Source organism: Lutra lutra, chromosome 17 (genome assembly GCF_902655055.1).
Source record: "Lutra lutra chromosome 17, mLutLut1.2, whole genome shotgun sequence".
NCBI lineage: Eukaryota > Metazoa > Chordata > Mammalia > Carnivora > Mustelidae > Lutra > Lutra lutra.
The window spans coordinates 307,340-330,571 of NC_062294.1; the positions used below are offsets into that span (position 1 = coordinate 307,340).

General features: G+C 53.5%; 2 protein-coding genes across 11 annotated transcripts in view; one reads left to right on the plus strand and one right to left on the minus strand.

Moving 5' to 3' along the window:
• The window catches only part of FANCA (FA complementation group A), a 62,929-nt gene extending 58,073 nt beyond the window's left edge, over positions 1 to 4,856 (plus strand). For 3 of the 9 annotated variants that reach the window (XM_047710070.1, XM_047710076.1, XM_047710072.1), the window contains 7 exons: positions 757 to 869; positions 1,883 to 2,021; positions 2,943 to 3,017; positions 3,276 to 3,408; positions 3,876 to 3,951; positions 4,195 to 4,351; positions 4,468 to 4,829. In XM_047710070.1, the coding sequence (XP_047566026.1) occupies positions 757 to 869; positions 1,883 to 2,021; positions 2,943 to 3,017; positions 3,276 to 3,408; positions 3,876 to 3,951; positions 4,195 to 4,351; positions 4,468 to 4,728 (954 nt within the window). In that variant the 3' untranslated portion in view covers positions 4,729 to 4,829. Of the gene's footprint in view, positions 1 to 756; positions 870 to 1,882; positions 2,022 to 2,942; positions 3,018 to 3,210; positions 3,952 to 4,194; positions 4,356 to 4,467 lie in introns of those variants that run through there. The other 6 variants (XR_007123761.1, XM_047710074.1, XM_047710075.1 and 3 more) reach the window with 6 other exon arrangements.
• ZNF276 (zinc finger protein 276) lies at positions 4,851 to 23,167 on the minus strand. Of its 2 annotated transcripts, none has more exons than XM_047710105.1 (11): positions 23,082 to 23,167; positions 18,437 to 18,740; positions 18,073 to 18,119; positions 17,533 to 17,979; positions 16,394 to 16,472; positions 15,080 to 15,163; positions 8,664 to 8,774; positions 8,476 to 8,551; positions 8,044 to 8,161; positions 5,520 to 5,619; positions 4,851 to 5,444 (listed from the first exon to the last, which is right to left on the minus strand). In XM_047710105.1, exons 2-11 carry the CDS (start codon positions 18,718 to 18,720, stop codon positions 5,198 to 5,200), a joined length of 1,593 nt encoding a protein of 530 aa, XP_047566061.1. In that variant the 5' UTR covers positions 18,721 to 18,740; positions 23,082 to 23,167; the 3' UTR covers positions 4,851 to 5,197. The 2 variants fall into 2 exon arrangements, with proteins under 2 accessions (XP_047566061.1, XP_047566060.1); XM_047710104.1 differs by lacking the exon at positions 23,082 to 23,167 and adding an exon at positions 22,521 to 22,734.
• Between the last annotated feature and the right edge of the window lie 65 nt (positions 23,168 to 23,232).

The following is a 23,232-nucleotide window of genomic DNA, read 5'->3' on the forward strand; positions in this document are numbered from 1 at the left end:
TAGGTGCAGCCACCTTCTCGGGCTGTGCCCAGGGCCAGCACAGGGACTGGGGGCCCAGGGCGGCATCCTGATTCTTGTCATTCAGGAGCAAATGCATGAGGAGAAATAGGGAGTAAAGCGGACCTATGGGCATGGAGGATGACAGCTTCCCTGCCTGCACCTGCTGCACATGTCGGGGTGTTGCTTTGCTCTGGTTCTGTGCTGGCTGAAGGTGAACCCTAATTTCCTGAGCTCCCCGACTTGGGCTCCGCCCATTGTCTTGACAGACGGTCATCTCAAGACTTGAGAAGAGAGGTGGCCCAGTCCCCTGCCAGCCTGGCCCTCACGTGGGTGTGGGGTTCCTGGTGGGGGGCGGCGTTCTTCGCTGGCTTTCCTGGAGTCCTGACCCCACACAGCTCTCCTGGCAGCCTTGGGACTTGAGCGGCTTCAAGCTCAAACCGAGTGGTTTGGCTTCACACACAGTCTGTGGCTCGTGTGGGTGGAATTCAATGCGAAAGTTACCATGTGTGTACAACACCAGCTCAAGTGGGGACGTGGGCGTCCTCCACAGAGGAGGACGAGCTCGCTTGCAGAACTGCCTTGAACCTGGGATGGAGAACACGAGGCCGTCCTAAAAGGTCGGAGGCACTGGGTGACTGTGAGCTGTGCTGCTGGTGTCAGGCACATCTTTGCTGGTCATTCGGGTGTAGGGACTGAAAAGGCGTCCAAGTAGAGCCTCCCCTGATCTGCTGACCGGTGATCTTTCTCTTCTGGAAGTTGTGGTGGCCACGCCTGGAGCCTGACCTTCGCAGCCGGTGGAGGAGCTGCTTCCACGGCCCGCTGCCCCAGGAGCTGCAGAGACTGGGGGAGGCCCGGCAGTTCGGCAGGAGGTGCGTGGAACGACGGCAGGAGGAAGCACAGACGTTCTTTAGGACCTGCTACAGGTCACCTCCATGAACGCCCTGGGCTGCTGGACAGAGGCCTTAGGGCAGGCTGGGCAGGAGCCACACGGAAGGGAAGGAACAGACCTGACCTAGCAGGTCCCTGCCCAGCTTTCCGCCCCACCTGCCTCTCTCCTGGCTCCAGGCCCGGCAGTGCCGGCATCACACAGATGTGTGAGAGGCAGGTCCCAGCCTGCCCAGCTGGCAGTCTCCGGCATGGGATGGCTTGGGAGAGGGCTGTGGTCCCGTCTGGCCTCCTATCCCTGTGTGCTGTGGCAGCGTCCAGAGCACTTGAACTCCCAGAAAACAAGAAACGCCCCATTCCCACATTATATGCCACTAATCTGGGGCCTTTTTTTTTTTTTTTTTTTTTTTTTTTTTAAGATTTTCATTTATTTGACAGAGATCACAAGTAGGCAGAGAGGCAGGCAGAGAGAGAGGAAGGGAAGCAGGCTCCCCGCCGAGCAGAGAGCCCGATGCGGGGCTCGATCCCAGGACCCTGGGATCATGACCCGAGCCAAAGGCAGAGGCTTAACCCACTGAGCCACCCAGGCGCCCCTGGGGCCTTGTTTTTAACCTGCCGGGGCACCTGCGCATCACACTGTGGTCACAGCAGGGGCTGAGGAGGAGGGCTGGACCCAGAAGCCAGGGGTCTGCGTGGTGAGCTCCAGATTGAGAGTTCTAGGACCCACAACCTTGCAAATCTTGGGCAGTCAGGACCCGGGGTCCTGGTCAGGCCCTACCCGCCCCCTCCTCATGTCCACGGCACAGAAGCAGGTTAGGGCAACTGGGGGCTGGACCCAGACAGCGGCCTCTAGGTCCCTATGCCGAGCCAGGGGTGGTTCTGCAGACTCTAAGCCGCACCCCCCCCGGGCGTCCCTCCTTGAAGGTAAGCAGGGCTGGTGGCTCTCTGCCGGGACATGGCTGTGCGGTTCCTGTGGTGACCCGTATCTGTCTCCTAGCTGCCTCTCCGCCGACTCGGCACGCCCCCCACCGGGCCCGGCCTGGCTCTCCGCGGCGGCGCTACACTTCGCCATCCAGGGAGCCAGCAAAAGCAGCATCAAGAGCGAGCTCGAGAAGCCGGCCTGCCAGGGAGACGAGGCAAGAATGAGTTCTTTCACTTTCGGGAACTTTGTTTTCGATCCATGTTCCAGTCGGCGCCGTTCCTCTGGGTTCGCCTGATGAACTGCGCTTCCCAAGGGCGGAAGTACGGCATTCTTGTGCTTCTGTTAGGAAGTAAGATTCCCGCGCTCGTAGATTTAGTAGTGTTCGACTGTCGAGTTCTCGGACAGAACGGGAACCTCGCGTGTCACACTTTTGATTGCTTTTAGCGTATTTCTACCCTCCCCAGACCAGGGCAGTGCGACCTTCTTTGTTCCTAGTCCCACAGCCTTAGCTCCCTCATCTCTCCCCGAACTAAACCATTTGTCAACTAGAAAGTCATCGGTCAGCTCAGGACATACGGGCCTGCCTGAGGTTTTTGGTAATTTACTGTAAAAAAATTGTTGGAAAGCAACTTCAGTGGCCTCAAGCCTCTGAGGCCTGTGTGTGCTCAGAGGGAGCGGGGGATATCCAGAGTGAGCCCAGCCAGCCTGGGTGCGCTCCAGGGGGTTGGGAAGAGGTGGACCCGCCAGGGTTGGTGGGGAGAGACTTCGGCATTTACCTCGAGGGAGTTCATAAGCGCCCTTCTAGGCCAGGAGCCCGGCAGCGGGGCGCCCGCCCGCGGCACAGCTCTTCCTGCGGTCGCGCTAACAAGCCGTGTTAAAGGCACACGTAAGAGGACGCAGTCTCTAAGAGTTTATTCTCAAATTACCCTTTAAAGTGTTTTTAAAATTAAAAAAAAAAATTAAAGTTTTTTTTTATATAATTTTCCTTCCCAAGAAGATCTATTTAAGGAAAAATTTATGCTCTGCGTCTATAAATGTTTAGTCAAAGAACGTGTCCGCATCCGTTACTTAGAGTGGCTTTTGGAGGGTGCAGCCCGGCTGGCTTTATGTTCTGAGGCGCTGGTTTTATCAGCAGCTGCTGCTTGTCCTGTTCTTCTTCTCCTTAATGGGCCTGCTTTCGTCACACCTGACCCCACACTCAAGACATCAGGTAAGGTGACGCTCTCCCAGCCCTAGACCTCCTAAGGAGGGTTTCTGGGAGGAGGGTCCTGGATCGTTCATATCGAAGGGATCCTCAGGAATCTTGTGCTTGTTGTAGACAGAACCCCTAGGCCCTGGGCCTCTTCTCTGAGGTCTCATTTCAGAACCTGGGCACAGGGGTCCCTGGCCTGTACCCCTTATAGTCACCATTCATGACTCAACAGAAGGAGCAAAGGCTCCCTTCTGGGCTAGAGGTCACCCTGAGCAGTCAGCCAGCCTCCTCTTGTGCGGGCCACAGGCTGCTGACTCCCTGAAGGCTCTGGACATCTGCGCAGAGATCCTGGGGTGTTTGGAGAAGAGGAAGGTATCCTGGCTGGCACTCTTTCAGCTGACAGAGGCAGGTAAGACAGTCCCTGGGACCTGGTAGCAGAGAACAGCCTGTGTCTGTCCCAGTTACCAGCCATCTCTGGGGAAGACAGGTGACTCAGCAGACGCAGGCTGTGGTCCCCACTTTGTTTAGTCCTTTTTCCAAAAATGACTCCACTGGGTAGGTATAAACGTTTGGGCTTTAAAGTACTAACTCATTTTTGGAAGTCTATCTTCTTGGTAAGTATATAAACTACATTTTAGAGTAACTGCAGTATAAACTCATCTCAACAATGAAAGAGTGGAATCCTCAGGGTCCCAGAGTGCCACTGAGCCCTTATGTGGGGGCGTAGGGGTCTATCTCCCAGGCTCTGCCCTCCAGCGTGGGGACAGCCCCCCCCCCCCGACACCAGCCAGGCACCTGAGGTGTCCTGAACATGCTCGTGCTGGGGTGGGGAGGCAGCCACAAAACTAAACCTGCCCCTCCCCACTTTGGTTGCAGAGGGTGGCCTGGGGCCTGTCCTCCTCCGCCTGGCCCCAGACCCACACATCAGGCTGCTGCCATTTGCCTTCTACAGGTAAGTACACCTGCCACTCTGGTAGTGTGGCAACACTCTCAGCAGAGTGCCCACCTGGGGGGTTGTGTGTGGTCCAAGGAGGGGTCACCCCTTCCCCCATCTGTATCAGTACCACTGTGGGTCTCTTGCCACGTGGGCAAGATGCCCATAACTTCACTCCTCTGATGAGTCGCTGCTCGTGCCGACTGCCACCCAGCTCTGTGCCGTCTTGGAGTCACGAGGCATCTTGTCTCTTACCTTCAGCCTTCTCTCCTGTTTCGATGAAGACGCCCTCCTGAGGGAAGATGCCTTCCTGCACGTCGCTGTCGACATGTACCTAAAGCTCATCTGTCTCTTCGTGGCTGGGGAGACAAGTGCAGTCTCGGCTCTAGCCACCAGGAGTCAGGACCTCCAGGGCCAGGCAGGTGACACATCTCACAGACCTGTGTGGCCAGCTCTCCTGGCACAGTGAGCAGGTGGGGGCATCGTGGCCCCTGACAGCTCGCTGACCTGGGGCTCTGCCTGTCCTCTCTCCAGGGTGACCCCGTAGGCTTGATAACAAAAGCTCGTCATTTTCTGCTGCAATCAATACCTAGGTGCCCCCAAAAGAGCTTCTCGAACATGGCAGAGGTAACACCCAGATGCTCGTTTGGTGTGTGCAGTACGTCCAGGTCACTGTGTAAACGTGCAACGCCCCAAGCAGAAATGATCCGGCATCTGACACGTACACTGTGCCCACTTACCTGGCAGCCGCAGGGGGCTGAGCACAGTTGTTTTCTCGCAGCTGCTGGCCACTAGTGGAGACTGTGACCCGGAAGTGAGCGCCGCCCTCCTGAGCAGACAGCAGGTGGTGCCTGATGCGGACCTCTACCAGGAGCCCCAGCTCTTCTGACTGGACCCTGCGCAGTGCACAGCCCAGCTCCTTTGTAAATAATTTATTACAAGCATAACATGGAGCTTTTGCACTAAAAAGTGGATTACAAATCTCCTTGATTGCTTTGGTGGGGAACAGAAATCAATTATTTAAAATCCATCTGGCCCCAAGTCACTCAGTATTTGTAGGAAAATGCTGGTCCCAGAGTGGAGGCTGGAAAGGCTACATGAGTTGCACACCGAGCCCACCTTCACACGGCAGATCAGTGTCCTCCTGACACACAGGTGGGGGGTACAGCACGGGGGCTCCAGGGGAGCGAGTGAGCAAAGCTGTGCCATCAGGTTGCATATGAGGAACTACCAAAACTGTCTTAACCCCATTTAGCGCCCGTGTTCAGGTGGGCTCGGGCTTCACTGCCTGGCCCTCCACAGTCCCAGGCGGTGGCTCCAGGGGCAGTGCCTTGTCCTGGGTTTGCGTCAGAGGGTGGACCATGGACATGTGCACATTGAGGTTGTGGGCCTTCTCGAACCGCCGGCCACACTGGTCACAGGCAAAGTCCAGCTCGGTCTCAGCCTTGTGTTTAGTCATGTGGTACTTGAGGGAGGCCCGCTGCCGGCACTGGAAGCCACAGACTTCACACCTGGGAGACAGGGTCAGGTGAGCGAGGGCGTGGGCGCCAGCATGGCCCTGAGAAGGTGCCCGTCCCCACACTTACTGCAGAGGCTTGGCTCCTGAGTGGCGCATCTGGTGGACGAGAAGGTGCTTCCGCTGCTTGAAGGTCTGTCCACACTCATCACAGATGTAGTTCCGCACCTCTGGGGGCCAGAGATCCAGTGAGCACCGCACAAGAAATGCCCAGCCCTCCCACGGAGCACGGGGACCCAAGCAAGGAGCCGTGCAAACCCAATTTTACTGAGAGATGGAAAACATTTCTAATGTAAAACTTTTTGTTAAAATTGCTTAAAAGTGTCACCTGGCTGAGACTTCGCCAGCTACTGTATACAGGTGAAGCCTGTTTTCTAAAAGAGAAACTTTAGATCTATTCAAGCTAAGATTCTTAGAGGACATCCAAATCACTAAAGCATCACTGATTACTACTGCTCTAAAAATCATCCCCGTATTGGGTCCAAGGTAGGGGATGGGGATATCCACTTAGCAAATAAATTTCTTATACTCTTGAACAAAAACCCAAGAGTCAGTTCTACCCCTGGATGTGTGCCTGGGGTGGTGGCCACGAGCCTGTTCCTCACTGCCATTCCACCTACAAACACCCACCCGACTGGCGCGCTCCCCTCCTAGGTACAATGCACCCTTCCAAGTTCACAGTCCACCCTCTTGGTGTTTAAAAAAAAAAACAACTAATGGTTATGACCACTGGTGTCTGAACTGGGACACAACTTGACGGCCCAGTTTGAGGGAATTATTTGTGTCCGATGTCCGGGGTGGCTCAAGGGCAAAAAACACAGGAAAAATGGTTTCATGGTGAGACCAACCAATAGATTTGTTCAACAATAAAACTGACAAATCTGGGTTAAAAAAAGTAAAGTGTAACTTTCTATAGTCATTTTAACAAAAACAAGCACAGTTTCTGTTTAGGGATAAACAGATACACAATGCACGGGTCATTTAAAGGGGGTGATGCCCACGCAGGACAGCAGCTTTGTAGGGAGAAGCTGCAGCAGCGGGGGTCCAGCGCACAGTCCTTGGGCTTCTTTTTCTTTTTTTTAAAGATTTTATTTATTTATTTGACAGAGATCACAAGTAGGCAGAGAGGCAGGCAGAGAGAGAGGAAGGGAAGCAGGCTCCCCGCTGAGCAGAGAGCCCGACGCGGGGCTCGATCCCGGGACCCTGAGATCATGACCTGAGCCGAAGGCAGCGGCTTAACCCACTGAGCCACCCAGGCGCCCAGTCCTTGGGCTTCTAACACAGGTGGCACAGATCATGTCGTTAAAGGGAGGGGAGTCAAAACTATAACAGACGCACATGAGCCCAGGGTTGTAATGTGGATGCAGAGAACGGGTGGGGAGAGGGAGAGGGCCCTCGGCTCACATCACCCCACAAACACACTTAGGTAACTATCACCAGAAATGGACCTGAAGACTGGCAAGAGCAACCCCACAACTAAAGGTAGAGAGGAGGAGGGAGCCGCCTCTGGGGAGAAGAGCAAGAGACAGACCAGCTCACAGGGATAAGGAGTCCCCAGAGCGACGGGCTTGGAAAACAAGAGGCGCCGAGGGCCTGAGTCTTCCCAGTTCTTGCAACTACTGGGGATTCAAGCCTGGAATTGTAAAGGTCAGTGGGCTAGGCTCAGGGAGAGCCCAGAGGGCACTGCCGCTCTCGGAGCAAGCGCACAGCCTGTGAACATACAAGAGCACCCGGGGCCCATGGGTTGGGGTGGAGGTTATGTGCTCAGCTCAGAGGGCATCCTGGAGAGATCGCTCTAGGAGCGAAGGAACAGCAGGTGCCCTTTACCTCCCCCGCCCCCAGCATAAACAGAGGTCCACCTCAGGAACCGGCATGGACAACAATACTCCATTCGTAACTCACACCAAGCTACCTGCACTCCACCGGCCTCAGTCCTGGCACGGCAGGCCCCCTCCCCCAAAGACCAGCCCAAACCCCTGCTCACACCACGTTCTGCGACCCGGGAGTTCCAGAGTCTGTGCCAGCAGGTCTCATTTCCCAAACAGACCAAAGCACAGCCGGCTGCGCACCACCTTCAGACCAGGCACCGCCCACACCGGGCGCAGACAGCCTCTGCAGACGACTGGTCTGAAGGCTAAAACGGCCAGGACTCGAGAGCAGAGCACACCCCCCCAACCCTAGCCCCGAGGTGCCGGGCCCTGGGGAACAGGCCCAGTACACTGCAGGGCCCCACAGGACTTCATCAGGCCATTACTCTCAAAAACACCCAGAAAAAGGCACAGACACAAAACCAGAACCAATGGGAAGTGCGGAGGGAAGGCGCTTACCATCTTCTGGGTGCTTGGTTTCTACAACTGCTACAATGCGCGTGGGTTACTTTTACAATCCGAAAAGCATGTAATAAATGTCATTTTTTTAAAGTAATGAGAAAAACCCCCAGGCACTGGGATTTCTTCGCGGTCAGTCCCACACCACTTACGCATGACCCTCAAGGCACTGAGACACAGCCCCAGGCACCTCTGAAGGGCGTCCAGCCCCCAGCAGCCACCCAGGGGCGCTGTGCAGGCGAGTGGGTGGGAGAACAGGGCCCGTACCCGTGTGGATGAGCTTCACGTGCCGCTGCAGGTAGCGGTCAATCATGAACACCTTGTTGCAGCCGGGGTGGGGGCAGGGCCTCTCCCGGACCTCCTCGTGGTGCTCCTTTATGTGCTTCTGCGGGAGGGACAGCAAGACCCTGAGTGCCCCGGCCAGGACAGTCACCCCCGATCACACAGCACAGGCCTCCCACAGGCCCTACACGGCACCCTCCAAGGGAGAGACCCAACCGCCCGTCCCTCAACCAGAAGTGGGTGCTTGTCCCAGAAGTGGAAGGCTCGCTTCTTGGCCCCTGGCTGCTCCACTCTACCCACCGAGGCTCTCATGAGGCCCGGGGAACGAGTCTACGCCTGGCTCTACAGAAACCCGGGCCCTCCCGGTCAGCCCCACACAGAAGATGACCCCTGGCCCCGGGGCAAGGCCCTGCTTACCTTCATGCCATCGGCCCCTCGGTACACAGCCGTGCAGCCCTGGTAAGGGCACTTGTAGATGGTGGGCAGCTCCTCCCTGCAAGGCAGAGCACACGTGGAGCCGCTGCCCCCCCCCCGACCCCGGCAGCCCCCCCCGCCCCCCCCCCCGACCCCGGCAGGGCGCCCCCCCCACCACCCCCGGCCCTCACCTCTCACAGCGGAGCTTGTTCTTCCAGCCTGGCTTGGGGCCAGGTTTCTTTCGAATTTTGGGCTCTTCGGACTTCTTGGTTTCTTTGCTTGCACTCTTTTTGCCAGAGACCCTACGAAGGGGGCGAGAAAACATGGGGGAGGGAACAATCAGATTCAGTGCTGCTGCTGGGCTCTCTCGCACGTATTCTCACTTGTCTTCATGCTTCTCTCTCCTCCAACAGGAGAGGCGGGCTTCCCCCAGGCTTCCATGGCAACCTGTTTCAGTCTCGGTGCTCCCCGGCCGGCTTTCAAACTGACCTTAGCCACCAGAGCTAGACCGACTCCTAGCAAAGGCAGAGGCTCTGCACTGCCGCCTCGGGAAGGCAAGGGGCAGGGACGGCTGGGTTGTCAGGACTCAAACTTCACTCCCTAAACATCAAAACCAAACACTTCTTGGAGACATCATATTAAATGAGGGATTGGGGAAGCTTTAGGGGTCAGTCCCTCCAACAAAACCAGCACCAGGCTAGAAAAGCTCAGAACCAACAGTTTTGGAACCTGATGGGAAGTGCCCAGCCACCAGGCGGGGGCTCAGAGGGAGAAGCGTGTTCTTGGGAGAGCGCGGTGTTGCCCCACTGGCTGCCATCCCTGCTCCTCAGTCCTGCTGCTAGGGCCAGCGTGGACAGTGGGGACCTTTTATTCAGTCTGACGCATCCCTGAAGGACCAGTTCAGATGCACCAATCTCCCCGTGGGGCCTAGTGAAGATTTAAAGCGACATAGGGTGCCTGTGGCTCAGTGGATTAAGCATCTGCCTTCGACTTAGGTCATGATCCCGGGGTCCTGTGATCGAGTCCTGCCTCTGGCTCCACACTCAACAGGAATCTGCTTCTCCCTCTCCCCCTCCCTCTGCTCATGCTCTCTGTCTCTCAAATAAAATCTTTAAAAAAATATATAAAGAGAAATGTACATTTTTTTTCCTTTTCAGATCCAAACATTTAAAGAAAACCATCAGAAACAAAAGGAACTTCTTAGGACATTATGCGACGAGCCTATACCTAACATCATCCTCAACTGGAAGACTGAAAGCTTCCCTGGAATCAAGAACAAGACAAGGGCGACTGGGTGGCTGAGTCGGTTAATGACCTTTGGCTCATGACCTTCGGCTCAGGTCATGATCCCAGGGTCCTGGGATCGAGCCCCGCATCAGGCTCTCTGCTCAGCATGGAGCCTGCTTCCCTTCCTCTCTCTCTGCCTGCCTCTCTGCCTACTTGCGAACTCGGTCTGTCAAAAAAATAAATAAAATCTTAAAAAAAAACAAGACAAAGATGCCCATTTTCACCACTGCTATTCAACATAGTATTAGAAGTTCTAGACACAGCAATCAGGCAAGAAAAAGAGAGGGGATCTAAATTACCAAAAAAGGGGCGCCTGGGTGGCTCAGTGGGTTAAAGCCTCTGCCTTCGGCTCAGGTCATGATCCCAGGGTCCTGGGATCGAGCCCCACATCGGGCTCTCTGCTCAGCGGGAAGCCTGCTTCTCCCTCTCTCTCTCTGTGCCTGCCTCTCTGCCTACTTGTGATCTCTGTCTGTCAAATAAATAAATAAAATCTTTAAAAAATAATAATAAATAAAAAAAATAAATTACCAAAAAAAATTACCTCTGTGCACAAATAACATGATCTACTATGTAGAAAACCCTGAAGAATCCACACAAAAATAAACAAATTCAGCAAAACTGCAGGGTACATAATCAACACACAAAAACCAGTTCTGAAAATGAATGATGCAAAACAAAACTTAAAACATAATTCATTCGCACTAGCATTAAAAATAATAGTTAGGAATAAAATTAACCAAGGAGATGAGAGACTTATACACGGAACACTAACACATACTGCTGAAAGAATTTAAAAAGACCTAAATAAGTGGGAAAACACCCCAGGTTTATGGACTGCAGGATTAATACAAGATGGCAATACTCCCAAAGCAAGCTACAGATTCAATCCCTAACCCTAACCCAGTGGTGTTTTTGGCAGAAACAAAAAAAGCAATCCTAAGCTTAACATGGGATTTAAAGGGACACTGAACAGCGAGATGAGTCTCAAAAACAAAGCTGGAGGACTCACACTTCTGATTCCAAAATTTATTGTAAAGCTCCAATAATCAAAACAGTGTGGTAGTAGCACAAAAACAGACACACAGACTAAATGAAGAGAACTGAGAGCCCAAAAGTATACCCCTCACAAGAAAAATCAACTGATTTTCTGAGAAGCGCGCCAAGACCAGTCACTGGGGAAAGGACGGTCTCTTCAACAAATGGGGCTGGGAGAGCTGCATGTCCATGGGCCGAAGAATGAAACTGGATCCCGAACTCATGCCATATACAAAAATTAACTCAAATCAAAGACATAAGAGCTAAAACTATCAAACTGCTGGATGAAAACATGACCTTGGATTTGGCAACAGTTTCTGGAATATAACATCGAAGGTAAAGCAACACGGGCCGCTGGGCTGCCGCTGCAGCAGGGCCTGCGACTCTTGATCTTGGGGTTGTGAGTCTGAACCCCACGTTGAACACAGAGATTTAGAGGAAAAAAAAAAAAAGGCAAAGCAACAAACAGGTAAATTGGATTTCAAAATTAAAATTAAAAATTTTGGGGGCGCCTGGGTGGCTCAGTGGGTTAAGCCGCTGCCTTCGGCTCAGGTCATGATCCCAGGTCCTGGGTTCGAGCCCCACATCGGGCTTTCTGCTCGGCAGGGAGCCTGCTTCCTCCTCTCTCTCTCTGCCTGCCTCTCTGCCTACTTGTGATTTCTCTCTGTCAAATAAATAAATAAAATCTTTAAAAAAGAAAAAAAAATAAATAAAAATAAAATTAAAAATTTTTGTGCACCAAAGGAAAGTATCAAGGGAATGAAAAAGATGATCCACTGAATGGGAGAAAATGTACTTTACAACTCAACAGCATAAAGATAAAACAAGCCAATTTAAAAATGGGCAAGAATAAATAAAAAGAAAAAAAAACTTTCAAATCTGAAGGGGGAAAAAAAGGCAAAAGACTTAATAGACATTTCTCAAAAAATATAAGCATGTTAAAAGATGTCCAGCATCACTAATCACTAAGGAAATGCAAACCAAAATGACAATGGGGTACTGCATCACACCCAAGAGGATGAATACTAAAAAGGAAAACAGGTTTTTTTTTTTTTTTTAAGATTTTATTTATTTGACAGAGATCACAAGTAGGCAGAGAGGCAGGCAGAGAGAGAGAGAGAGAGAAAGCAGGCTCCCTGCCGAGCAGAGCGCCCGATGTGGGGCTCGATCCCAGGACCCTGGGATCATGACCTGAGCGGAAGGCAGCGGCTTAACCCACTGAGCCACCCAGGTGCCCCAAGGAAAACAGGTTTGAATCACTATATTATATGCCTGAAACTAATATAACACTGTGTTAACGACACTAAAAATTAGAAAAAAAGAGAACAGCCACTGTGGAAAGCAGTACGGATGCTCCACAGAAAATTAAACATAGGACACCTGGGTAGGTTAAGCCACTGCCTTCAGCTCAGGTCATGATCCTGGAGTCCTGGGATTGAGTCCTGCATCAGGCTCCCTGCTCAGCGGGGAGTCTGCTTCTCCCCCTAACCCTCTCTCTTCTCCTCTTTCTCTCAATAAATAAATAAATAAGTTCTTTTTAAAAAATTAAAAATATGTACACATAAAACTAACAGAACATGGTACGTTAACTATACTGGAATTACAATTAAAAAGTTAAGAGGGTCGGGGTGCCTGGGTGGCTCAGTGGGTTAAGCCTCTGCCTTCAGCTCAGGTCATGATCCCAGGGTTCTGTGATCGAGTCCCACATCAGGCTCTCTGCTCATCGGGGAGCCTACTTCTCTCTCTGCCTGCCTCTCTGCTTATTTGTGATCTCTCTTTCTCCATCAAATAAATAAATAAAACCTTAAAAAAAAAAAAAAACTTAATGGGGGGCCTGGGTAGCTCAGTTGTTAAGCATCGGGCTTTGGCTCAGGTCATGATCCCAGGGCCCTGGTATCAAGCCCCAGGCCCCCTGCTCAGCAGGGAGCCTGCTTCTCCCTCTCCCATTCCCCCTGCTTATGTTACCTCTCTTGCTGTGTCTGTCTCTATCAAATAATAAAGTCTTATAAATAAATAATAAAAAATTAAAAATAGGAACAGCGTGTGATCCAGTAATTCCACTACTATATTTACCCAAACAAAAAGAAAATACTAATTCAAAAAGACACAGGTCCCTTATGTTTATGGCAACGCTATTTACAACAGCCAAGCTTCCAACATGGAAGCAACATAAGGGCTCCAAGATGAATGGATAAAAACGACGTGGTATGTATATAATGGAACATCACTCATCCATAAGAAAAATAAGATCTTACAACAACGTAGATGGACCTAGAGAGCATCCTGCTAAGTGAACTAATTCAAGGAAAGAGAAATAACCTATGTTTTACCTGTATGTGGGATAAAAAACAAAACGAACAAAAGCAGAAACAGCCCCATAAACAGAGAAGTGATGTTTGTGGGGCGGGGAGCGCTCCACTCAAGGAATGAAGGACAGAGCACAGAGAACATAGTCAGTGGAACTCTAACAGGGCTGCACGGCGACAGATGGCAACTACACCTCGACGAGTACGGCACAGCATACAGAATTACTGAGTCACTACATTGTGGGTCCGACACAAACACTGTGTGCCGACTGTACTTCACTGTAAAAATAAACAAAGGGGCGCCTGGGTGGCTCACTGGGTTACGCCTCTGCCTTCGGCTCAGGTCATGGTCCCAGGGTCCTGGGATCGAGCCCCGCATCGGTTCTCCGCTCAGATTCCTCCTCTCTCTCTGCCTCCCTCTCTGCCTGCTTGTGATCTGTGTCAAATAAATAAATAAAATCTTAAAAAAAAAAAAAGAGTTGGATGCTTTATCAACTGAGCCACCCAGGCGCCCCTCAAACAGATACTTGTAGGCCAGTATTCATAATATTATTCACAACAGCCAAAAGGTAGAAACAACCCAAAATGACAGATGAATGGATCAACACACTGTGGCCCATCCGTACAACAGAATATATTCAGTCACAGAAAGGAACCAAGTTCTGTTCCACGTTACAACACAGATCAATCTAAGACATTCTATTATGTTAAATAAAAGAATCCTATCAAAAGGGACAAATACGTATTTCCACTTCCATGAGGTACTCTGATGTAACTAGATTAGCGGCTGCCCGAGCCTGGGAGAGGGGGAGGAGGGAGGTCATTACTTAACAGGAGCAGTTTCTACTTGGGATGATGAAAAGTTTAGAAATAGTAGTGGTGGCTGCACAACACTATAAATGTACTCGATGCCCCTGAATTAACTGCACATTTACAAATATAAAATGGGGGGCACCTGGGTGGCTCAGTCCCAGCTAAGGGGACTGGCATGTCTGCTAAAACAAAGTCACATGGACGAGGGCTACTCAGAGGCCCTGTCCTAGGTTTCCCGTTGTGATTCACATTGTAGCATCCAAGGAACCACGTGGCCACCAGGTCTGAGTGTCTCTGTGGGCACAAAGGTGAACCCACAGCTGTGGCCAGCCCACTGCTACCTGGTCCCACCTCCCGCAGGGCCTGGCTTCTGTTTCTTTTTCCATAGCCGATAAAACTCAAATGAAAAAAGGAAGTCAGGTTTGCTCTTTAATCTTTGTGCTGCGTTTTCTTGGCTTCCGGTCTGCACTCGACCGTGAAATGCTCACTAGCACCAAGCAGGGCAGTGGCCAGCTGCTGGTGTTCTCGGTGTTGCTGCGCTTAAGGCAGGGAGGAAAGTCACACAAGTATACATCAGCCTTCCCTGCCAGGACCCTGTATCCTGAGAGAAAACACAAATCCCTGAAAAGGAAAGGTCAAGACAAGGCCACAGAGGCAACTCTACAGGGAAGTGGTGTAGAAATCAGTGCCAGAGGCAGATCTGAGAGCAACTTCAGGGCTGGGTCCCCGAGTCCCCAAGGACCTTAGCAAAGCAGCAGAAGGAAGTGCAGGGTAGAGGTTCCTGCAGGAAATCGGAGGGTGACACGACAGACATGACTGTGGTTTGACTGAGGGCAGAGCAGGCAGAAGGGAAAGCAGAGAGCTCCTAGAATGATGCGGAGTCACGTCCACAGGCCCTGCCACTCCCACATGACACAGAGACCAGGTCTCAGCACTGAAGTAAGAAAGGCCTCCGGCTGAAGCCACACAGTACTGGGCTAGGGTCGTCAGGCCAAAGAGCAGCGGGAAACGTGTGCTGAGGAAGGGCAGACCAGGAAGTAGGAGCCTTCATTCTCTGTCCCAACGACTCCCACCCAGTGACCCTACCAGGCAGACACAGGTTTCCAGGTTACCCAGTGATGCCATTCCCACACCCTAGGGACATGGAACAAGACTGCCCCCCTTACTTCTTTTCTGGGTAAGGCTCGAAGGATTCGTCTGAGGACTGGGTATTCTGCTTCTTATCATTTTCATCTTCACTCACGATGTCCCTAGGGAAGAAGAGAGAACCTTTAGCAAAGGCCTGTGGTGTAGGACAGATCCAGTGACACTTCCTGTCTAGAAATACCATCAGATCTCCATACTCCATGTTTTTGCACTCCTAACAAGCTCTTAGAAACCTAAAAAGCCCCAAATTTCTGAACTCCTCTCCTAACAAAAAGGGCAGGCCAGCAAACTGGAAACTGATGATCCCCCAGAAGCCACACTCCCCTCACACCAGGACCTGAACTTGGAAAGAACCCCTCTACACGAACCTCTCTTCCTGTAGCACACGAAGACCTCAAAGAGGTAGGCTTCTCAGAAAGTGGACTTTCAGACTATGACTCACCTGCTTCCCACAACCGTGAGCACCTATCCAGCTGATGTGTCAGCTGTTGGCCATTGCAAAGGTCGCAAAGGCCAGGAAAAGATGTGTGCATCTGTAACCTTTACCCTAAAGCATGAATTCTACAGGACAGCGGACACAGACAGGCTGGTACACCATGGCCTTCCCCTGCAGGCTGCCCCGCGTCCAGACGAGAAGAGACTCCAGGCTGGCTGGTGGCCTATAGGACAGCCTGTGACCACTGCTGGTCCTGGAGGTGTCTTAGCACACCCACCTGAGTTCTTCCGGCACCTCAGTCACTTGCATTGACACCCCACTAGATCTGAGCCAAAAATCATACTGTCCTCCTCCTTGTGTGTATGAGGGTGCGTCTGCATTCCAGTCACAACTCATGGGGAAAGGGTGTGAAGGCCGGCTGGCATGTGGCTGACCCACAAGGGGTCCTCAGGAGACAAGTAGGAGGCGGCCCCAGGAGCGAACAGCCCCTGATAGTGGCCTTTTGGGAGCAGTTGGTCCTCCTGCACAGAACCTCTGCCCCAAGTCACAATCATGTCAGGACGAAGGGCCAGAGACTGACCTCGCCTGCTTCAATAACATCTACGGCTAGCACAAAACCACAGCCTTAAAGGAGACAAGCCAGCAACAGCAGAAGAGCGACCGCAGTGCTCTAATTCCACACCCCCCCCCCGGCTGTGCTCCTCCTGCGGATGCCTCAGGTCTGGGGGGCCCTCTGGATCAGGAGCAAGAAGCCTGGAGGTACCCGTGGCCACTCATCTCCTTCCCACCAAGAGAAGGAGACGGTCCCGGCCAGGACACGAGCAGGGAGCACACAGGTTGGCGGAGTTTGGTTTTCCAAGGAGGAATTTTAGGCTATTTAAACCCACTCTTCTCTCACCCCTCAGAAAGGTCACTGAACTCGTCTTTTACCCGATCATCCGAGGTTGAAGATGGAACCTGCTTCTCACCCAACCGCCCTGAGAAACAAAGAACAAGGCTCCTGTTACCAACACGGAGCGCAAGCAGTGCTCCCCAGAAAGGAGGCATGCACCTGTCTTCCTTGCGGGGAGCCTGAGGTCCTTCAACCTTAAATCCCACCCACCTCCCAGTCCCATTCCCTATAAGGTCCCTGCATAGCCAGACCGGCCACCCCCACATCTAGCACAGGCACGGGCAGCACCAGGCATCAGAAACCCTCGCCGACAGCCCACATCAGCAAGCCCAGCCCTTCCTAGAGGTTCAGATCCAGTCGTTTCAGGGTGGGATGACTTGCACTTTGTGGATGTTCCGGGACATTTAAAAAAATCATTGTTATCAAAGTATTGCATGCACACAGCAGGGGAAAAAAAAGCAGTTCTAAGAACCCTCTGACTTAACTCCCTTCCCCCTCCCAGCATCTGTGCCCCCCCCCCCCTCTGAACTATCTGGGCAGCCACGCTTTTCTTTTTTTTTCTGGGTAGCTCAGGTGCACAAACGGAGGCCACAAGCAGCAGCAGGAAGCCCACCCAGCCGCCCCAATACAAAGTCCATTAACAGCGACACCCCAACCACAGCACAATGGGATGGGGTCCCAAACAAGGGCCCTGTGTCTCCTCTTGGCCAGCTGGTAGCGGAGCCTGTCTATACCAGTCCCGCTGGGGCGTCTCAGAGATGCCAGCTGAGACCCAGAGAATGGCCTGCAGCTGGCCCAAAACAGCCTCAGAGGTGGCAGCCGCCCTCTTCCCCCATGTCCCACAACAAGGACCCCATTCTTCTGCCTCTCTCAGCCCCCTGGCCCCGAGCAGGCTTAGCAAGGAAGACCGGACGGCAGACAAGCATGCCTTTACAGAAACTGCTGTAATAGAGTCCTTAGCCCCTCCCTGGTGTCAGGTGCCCAGGAGGAGATGCTGAGGCCGACTCCTCCTGGTTTCTCCCAGAGCCGCTGCACAGGACACCATGACGACGGTCCACAACAACGCAGACACCCACTTTCTGCTGAGGGCCCTGCCTGGCTCAAGACTAGGCACCCTGGTTTAACAGCCCACAAGAGGCTCCTACCTGGGGCCCCACTTGAGGGGAAACTTGGCTGAGGTGGGGGGCCCAGCCCAGGCCCTACGGGGTGGACATCTGAAGAAGGCTGGGCCACGTCGGTGTTGGGCAGCGTCTCGGTCTCGGCTGGAGCTGTGGATGCTCTGCCCTGGGAAGTCTGAGGGGCAGCCCCAGTGGGGTTGGACCCCCGATGCTGGGTCAGCCACGGGGCCATCTCCTTGTCCCATGTCCACTTGACTGCCAATGCACTGTCCAGCAAGAGGGCCCCGCAGCTGGAGTCGGCATCCATGGTATAGTCGTGGCCCTGGTCGCAGCCCCAAACAGCTTGGATAACACCGCAGTACTCGGAGGACAACGTCCTCTGGAGGTTAGGCAGGGCCCCACAGCTGGCTGCGTGTCCGTGCACCCACGCCACCAAGTCGCGTAGGCCCTGGGGGCTCGAGGTGATCAGGTCCACTGGGGAAAGGCAGAGAGACGCCACACCCACGGCCAGTCAGCACCAGTCCACCTGGGGCCTACCCACACACCACACACAAGGGGCACACTCACCCAAACACGCTCCCTCCTCTGCCCCTGGTGGGGGCCTGGCACCAACCCTGCAAAGGACCAGCATGGCCAGAAGTCAGGCTGGCAGTGAACAAGACGCAGGCTCACCAGATCCCTTTCACAGGCCACCTCTCCCACGTGCAGTCTGGAACTTCTCTTCCAAGGGCCACCTCCTGTCTCCTTGCACTCAGCCCTTGTGGCCTTCACCTCCCCCAAGCATGTCTGTCCAACCCCCTCACACCAACGCGTTTGCTCCTCTAGGCACGATGTGTCTCCCCACCGCAGAGGCCCCTCCCCCGGCACTCCCCAGCACGCAGGGAGCTTGGGCCCCGAACGCCCGCCAAACGAATGAAGGGGGGTCGCCTACTTCGTGCAAGTCTTCCGGTGGCCTGTCGGGGAGGCGTTGACCCTCTGCAGGAAGGACCTGAGGAGGCCGCGGCACTGGTAGAACCGGGCGTGGCAGTTCTCGCAGACAAACTGCGACAGACCCGGGTCCTGGTGGACGGCCACCCCCAGCAGATGCTGGAAGTCCCTGACGAAGACTCGTTCCCCTGCGGGGGCTCTGTCTGCGCTCTCCCCAGGGGCCCTGCCAGAAATGCTGCGGAGACTCCGTGAGGAGAACTTCCCATGGCAGAGGCGACAGTGCCCCATGGCAAGAGCCCGGCCTGTTCCTGGGCAAGCACAGGAGACGTTAAGTCAGCAGGCGAGGCCGCCGGCTGCACAGGGCACGGAGGACACAAGCTCCTAGGAAAGACGCAACATGGCCCCAGGGGAGGGGAAGCCCATGTTCCGCCATCCTCCCAGCATCCTCCCAGCCCGAGTGAAGGACCCTCCATGGAGCCTCCCCGTATACATGCCCTGGACACGAGCCCGCACCTGGGCCAAAGGCAAGGCTCTGGCTCTGGGCTCCCGGCTGAACATAAACCCTTTTGGGGGAATGTGCTCAATGGAGGGCCCTACGGTCCAGAAAACCTTTCAGAGAATTCAGAGTGCTTCTACAACAAGGCCAGAATTACCCTGATAACAAAGCCAGACAAGGACACCACAAGAAAAGAAAATTACACGCCAAATCCCTGACAAACACAGCTGCCAAAATGTCCACCTAATTCAACACTACACTAAGTGGCTCATATACCATGATCCAGTGGGATTTATTCCAGGGGTGCAAGGACGGTCCAACCCTCACAAACCTATCCACGTGATGCGACTCATATAAGCATCTCAGCAGATGCAGAAAGTTTCGGACAAAACTCAGTGCCCATCATGATAAAAACTCTGAACACAGTGGGTACAGAAGAAAATGTACCTCAACACAATAAAGGTCACAGGTATCAAGCTCAGAGCTACTGTTATACACACAGGTGAAAAGCAGAAAGCTTTCCTCTCAAGGTTAGGGACAAGATAAGGGCGCCCACCCTCACCACTTCTATTCGACATAGTACCAGAAGCCTTAGAGCAATTAGCCAAAAAAAATAAGAAATACCCAAATAAAAAAAAAAGAAGTAAAAAAACTGTCTCTATCTGCAGATAATATGGTAGTATATATGGAAAACCCTAAAGACTCCACCAAAAGAGTCTAAGAATGCTAGGAACGCAAATTCCGTTAAGTTGATGGACACAAAATCAACAATGAACTATCAGAAGAAGAAATTAAGAAAGCAATCGCACTTACAAATGCATCAAAACGAATAACAAAACCTATGAATAACTTTTTAACAAGGAGGTGAGAAACCTCTATGCTGAAAACTTTTAGACACCGATGAAATAAACCAGAGACAAATAAATGAATATTCTGTGCTCGTGGATTAGAATACAATTACCATGTTCACACCACCCACAGCTGCCTACAGAGTCAGTGGAATCCTGATCAAAATTCCAATGGTATTTTTCACAAAAACAGAACAATCTTAACATTTATATAGAACCACAAAAGACCCCAAATAGCCAAAGCAATCCTGAGAAAGAGGAACAAAGCCAGAAGCATCACACCTCTTGATTTCAAAATAGATTACACAACTACAGTAACCAAAACAGTACAGTAATAACATAAAAATAGACAAACAGGCTAATGTAACAGAAGAGAGTCCAGGGGCGCCTGGGTGGCTCAGTGGGTTAAGCCGCTGCCTTTGTCTCTGGTCATGGTCTCAGGGTCCTGGGATCAAGCCCCGCATCGGGCTCTCTGCTCGGCGGGGAGCCTGCTTCCTCCTCTCTGCCTGCCTGTGATCTATCAAGTAAATAAATAAAATCTTAAAAAAAAGAGAGAGAGAGAGAGAGAGACAGACCCCAGATATAAACCCGGGCGTATGTGTGGTCCATTAACTTACTACAAAGGAGGCAAACCTGTACAATAGGGAAGTGACCGTCTCTTCTTCAATAAATGAGCATTAGGAAACTGGACAGTCACATGCAAAAGAAATGAAACTAGGCCCCCAACTTAAATCATAAACAAAAATAAACTCGAAATGGATTTAAGACCTAAGTGTGAGACCTAAAACTGTAAAACTCCTAGAAGAAAACACAGGCAGTAAATTCCTTCTCCTCAGTCTTGGTGATCATTTTTTAGATTCAACATTGAAAACAAAGGCAACAAAAGCAAAAAATAAACAAGTGGGACTACATCAAACTGAAATGCTTCTCTACTGCAAAGAAAACCATCAACGAAAAGAAAAGGTAACCTACTGAATTGGGGAAAATATTTGCCAATCATATGACAGAGAAAAGATTAATCTCTAAAATATATGTATTAAGAGCTAATACAATTCAAAACCAAAAACACAATCCAACTTTAAAAAAAGGCAGCAGGGGAGCCTGGGTGGCTCAGTCATTAAGTTTCTGACTTGATTTTGGCTCGTGATGTCAGGGTTGTGGGATCAAGCCACTCAGTGGGGCATCTGCCTATCTCCCTGTCCCGCTCTCCAATAAATAAATCTTAAAAAAACAACAAGGCAGATTAAAACGGTTGTTTTTCAAGAGAAGAGCTATAGAGCCGGCTAACAAGTACACGCACAAGCACAAGCGTACAGGTGCTCAACATCCACCATCACCAGGGAAATGCGCACCAAAATCACAATGAGCCGCCACCTCACACCTGTTCACGACGACGCATGCTGGAGGACGTGGAGAAAAGCGAACCCCTGGGCACTGCTGGTGGGAATGTAATCTGGTACAGTCTCTATCAAAGTTCCTCAAAATACTAAAACTCAAACTACCGGGGTGCCTGGGTGGAGCAGTAGGTTGAGTCTGACTCGGCTTCAGCTCGGGTCATGATCTCAGGGTGACGGACACGGAGCCCAGTATGGAGCCCAGTGTCCCTGCAGCTCCCTGCTCAGCTGACAGTCTGCTTCCCTCGGTCCCTCTAACCCTCGCCCTGCGCACGTACTCTCTTTCTGGGAAGTGTAAGTGGGGCCTCGCTCTCTCGCTAAAATACATACACAGATTTTTTATTTTACTTTTTTAAAGATTATTTATTTATTTGATTTATTTGACAAACAGAGAGAAAGACCAGCAGGCAGAGAGGCAGGCACAGAGAGAGAGAGAGGAGGAAGCAGGCTCCGTGCCGAGCAGGGAGACAGATGCGGGGCTCGATCCCAGAACCCTGGGATCATCACCTGAGCCGAAGGCAGAGGCCTTAACCCACTGAGCCACCCAGGCGCCCCACAAATGACATATCTGATAAAGGGCTACTACCCAAAATACATAAATAATTTATAAAACTCAACACCTCCAAAATGAATGATCCAATTTAAAAAAGGGTAGAAGACATGAACATTTTTTCAGAAAAGACACAGATAGCCAGAGGCTTAACCCACTGAGCCACCCAGGCGCCCCCATAAATTTTTAAAAACTGAAAGTAAAACTACCATTTGACCCGACAATTCTCCTCCCGCCGTGTCCGAGGACGTGAGGCGCGCGCACGAGCACACGAGCGCGCGCCGGAACATTACTCACCCACGAAAAGGCAACGCGCCAGCTGGCCCCGCACGCTGGCCCCTCGAGCGACTACGCTACGCGAAGGCAGGAAGGACGGGCGGCCGCCACCCGGTTTCACTCTCGAGCGTCCTCTGCACCAGGCCAGAAGCCAAACGCAGCTCACGGGGAGCAGCGCGACGGCCGCAGGCGCACGGCGCGGGGCGCGGCGGGGCCACACGGGGCCCGCGGGGCACCGGGTCTGCGGGCGCGTGTCTGGCAGCGCGGGCCGGCGGCTACCGTCCAGGCGAGCCCCGCGCCGCGTGTGAGCACGGCCCCGGCGCGACACGTCCCAGAGCCCGTCGCCGCCCGCACGACAGCAGCCGAGGGTCTCCGCCAACACCGCAGCCCCCGCCCCCCACGAAGGCCGAGAGCGCGCGCGGGGGGCTCCGGCCGCACGAGGGGCTCCGGCCCGGGACCCGCCGCTCCCGCTCCCGCCCGCCGCCCGCCCCCCGCCCCCCGCCCGGCGCCCCGGCCCGACCCACCTGCCTCCTCGGCGCCGTCTTCGCCCGGGTCCCCGCGGGCCCGCGCCAGGCCCCAGCCCAGCCGCGCCGCCACCAAGGCCGCGGCCTCGTCCACGCTCGGTCCGCTGCGGGACGGGCGGCCTCGGGTCCGGCCGCTGCCGCTACCGCCGCCGGAGCCCCCGCGCGGACCCGCCGCCCCCGGAGACAGGAAGCGACCGAGCCGGTCCCGCTTCATGGCGGCGGCCGCGGCTCCAGCCCGGCCCCGGCGCTCCGCCCCGCTCGTCTCGGCCCCGCTCGGCCCCGCTCGGCTCCACCCGACCGTACTCGACCCGGCTCGGCTGCACTCGGCTCCGCTCGACCCCCGCTGGGTGGGCCGGGCCCGGCCTCTCGCCCCGAGCCCCGCGCGTCTGCTCAGCTGGACTCCGGCGCTCGGCCCCGTTCGCCGCCCTAGAAGTGGGGCGGGCCGGTGAGACAGGGGAGGGGCGTCGAAGGGAAAGGCCGGGAGAGGGGGCGGCGGCACGGCCAGGCCCGGGCGTCTGGCATGTCCCAGACGTGGCGCGCGGGGGCGACGCTTCCACTTACGCGCTCGCAGCGACTACGTGAGGCTACCTGAGAGCGCCTCCGCCCCTCCAGCCCAGGGAGCTTGGCGACTCGAGCGACCCGAGGGGCCGCCGACGCCGGAAGTGCAGCCGCGCCGGCCCCGCCCCTTCCGGCGGTCCAGTGCTCGGGCGGC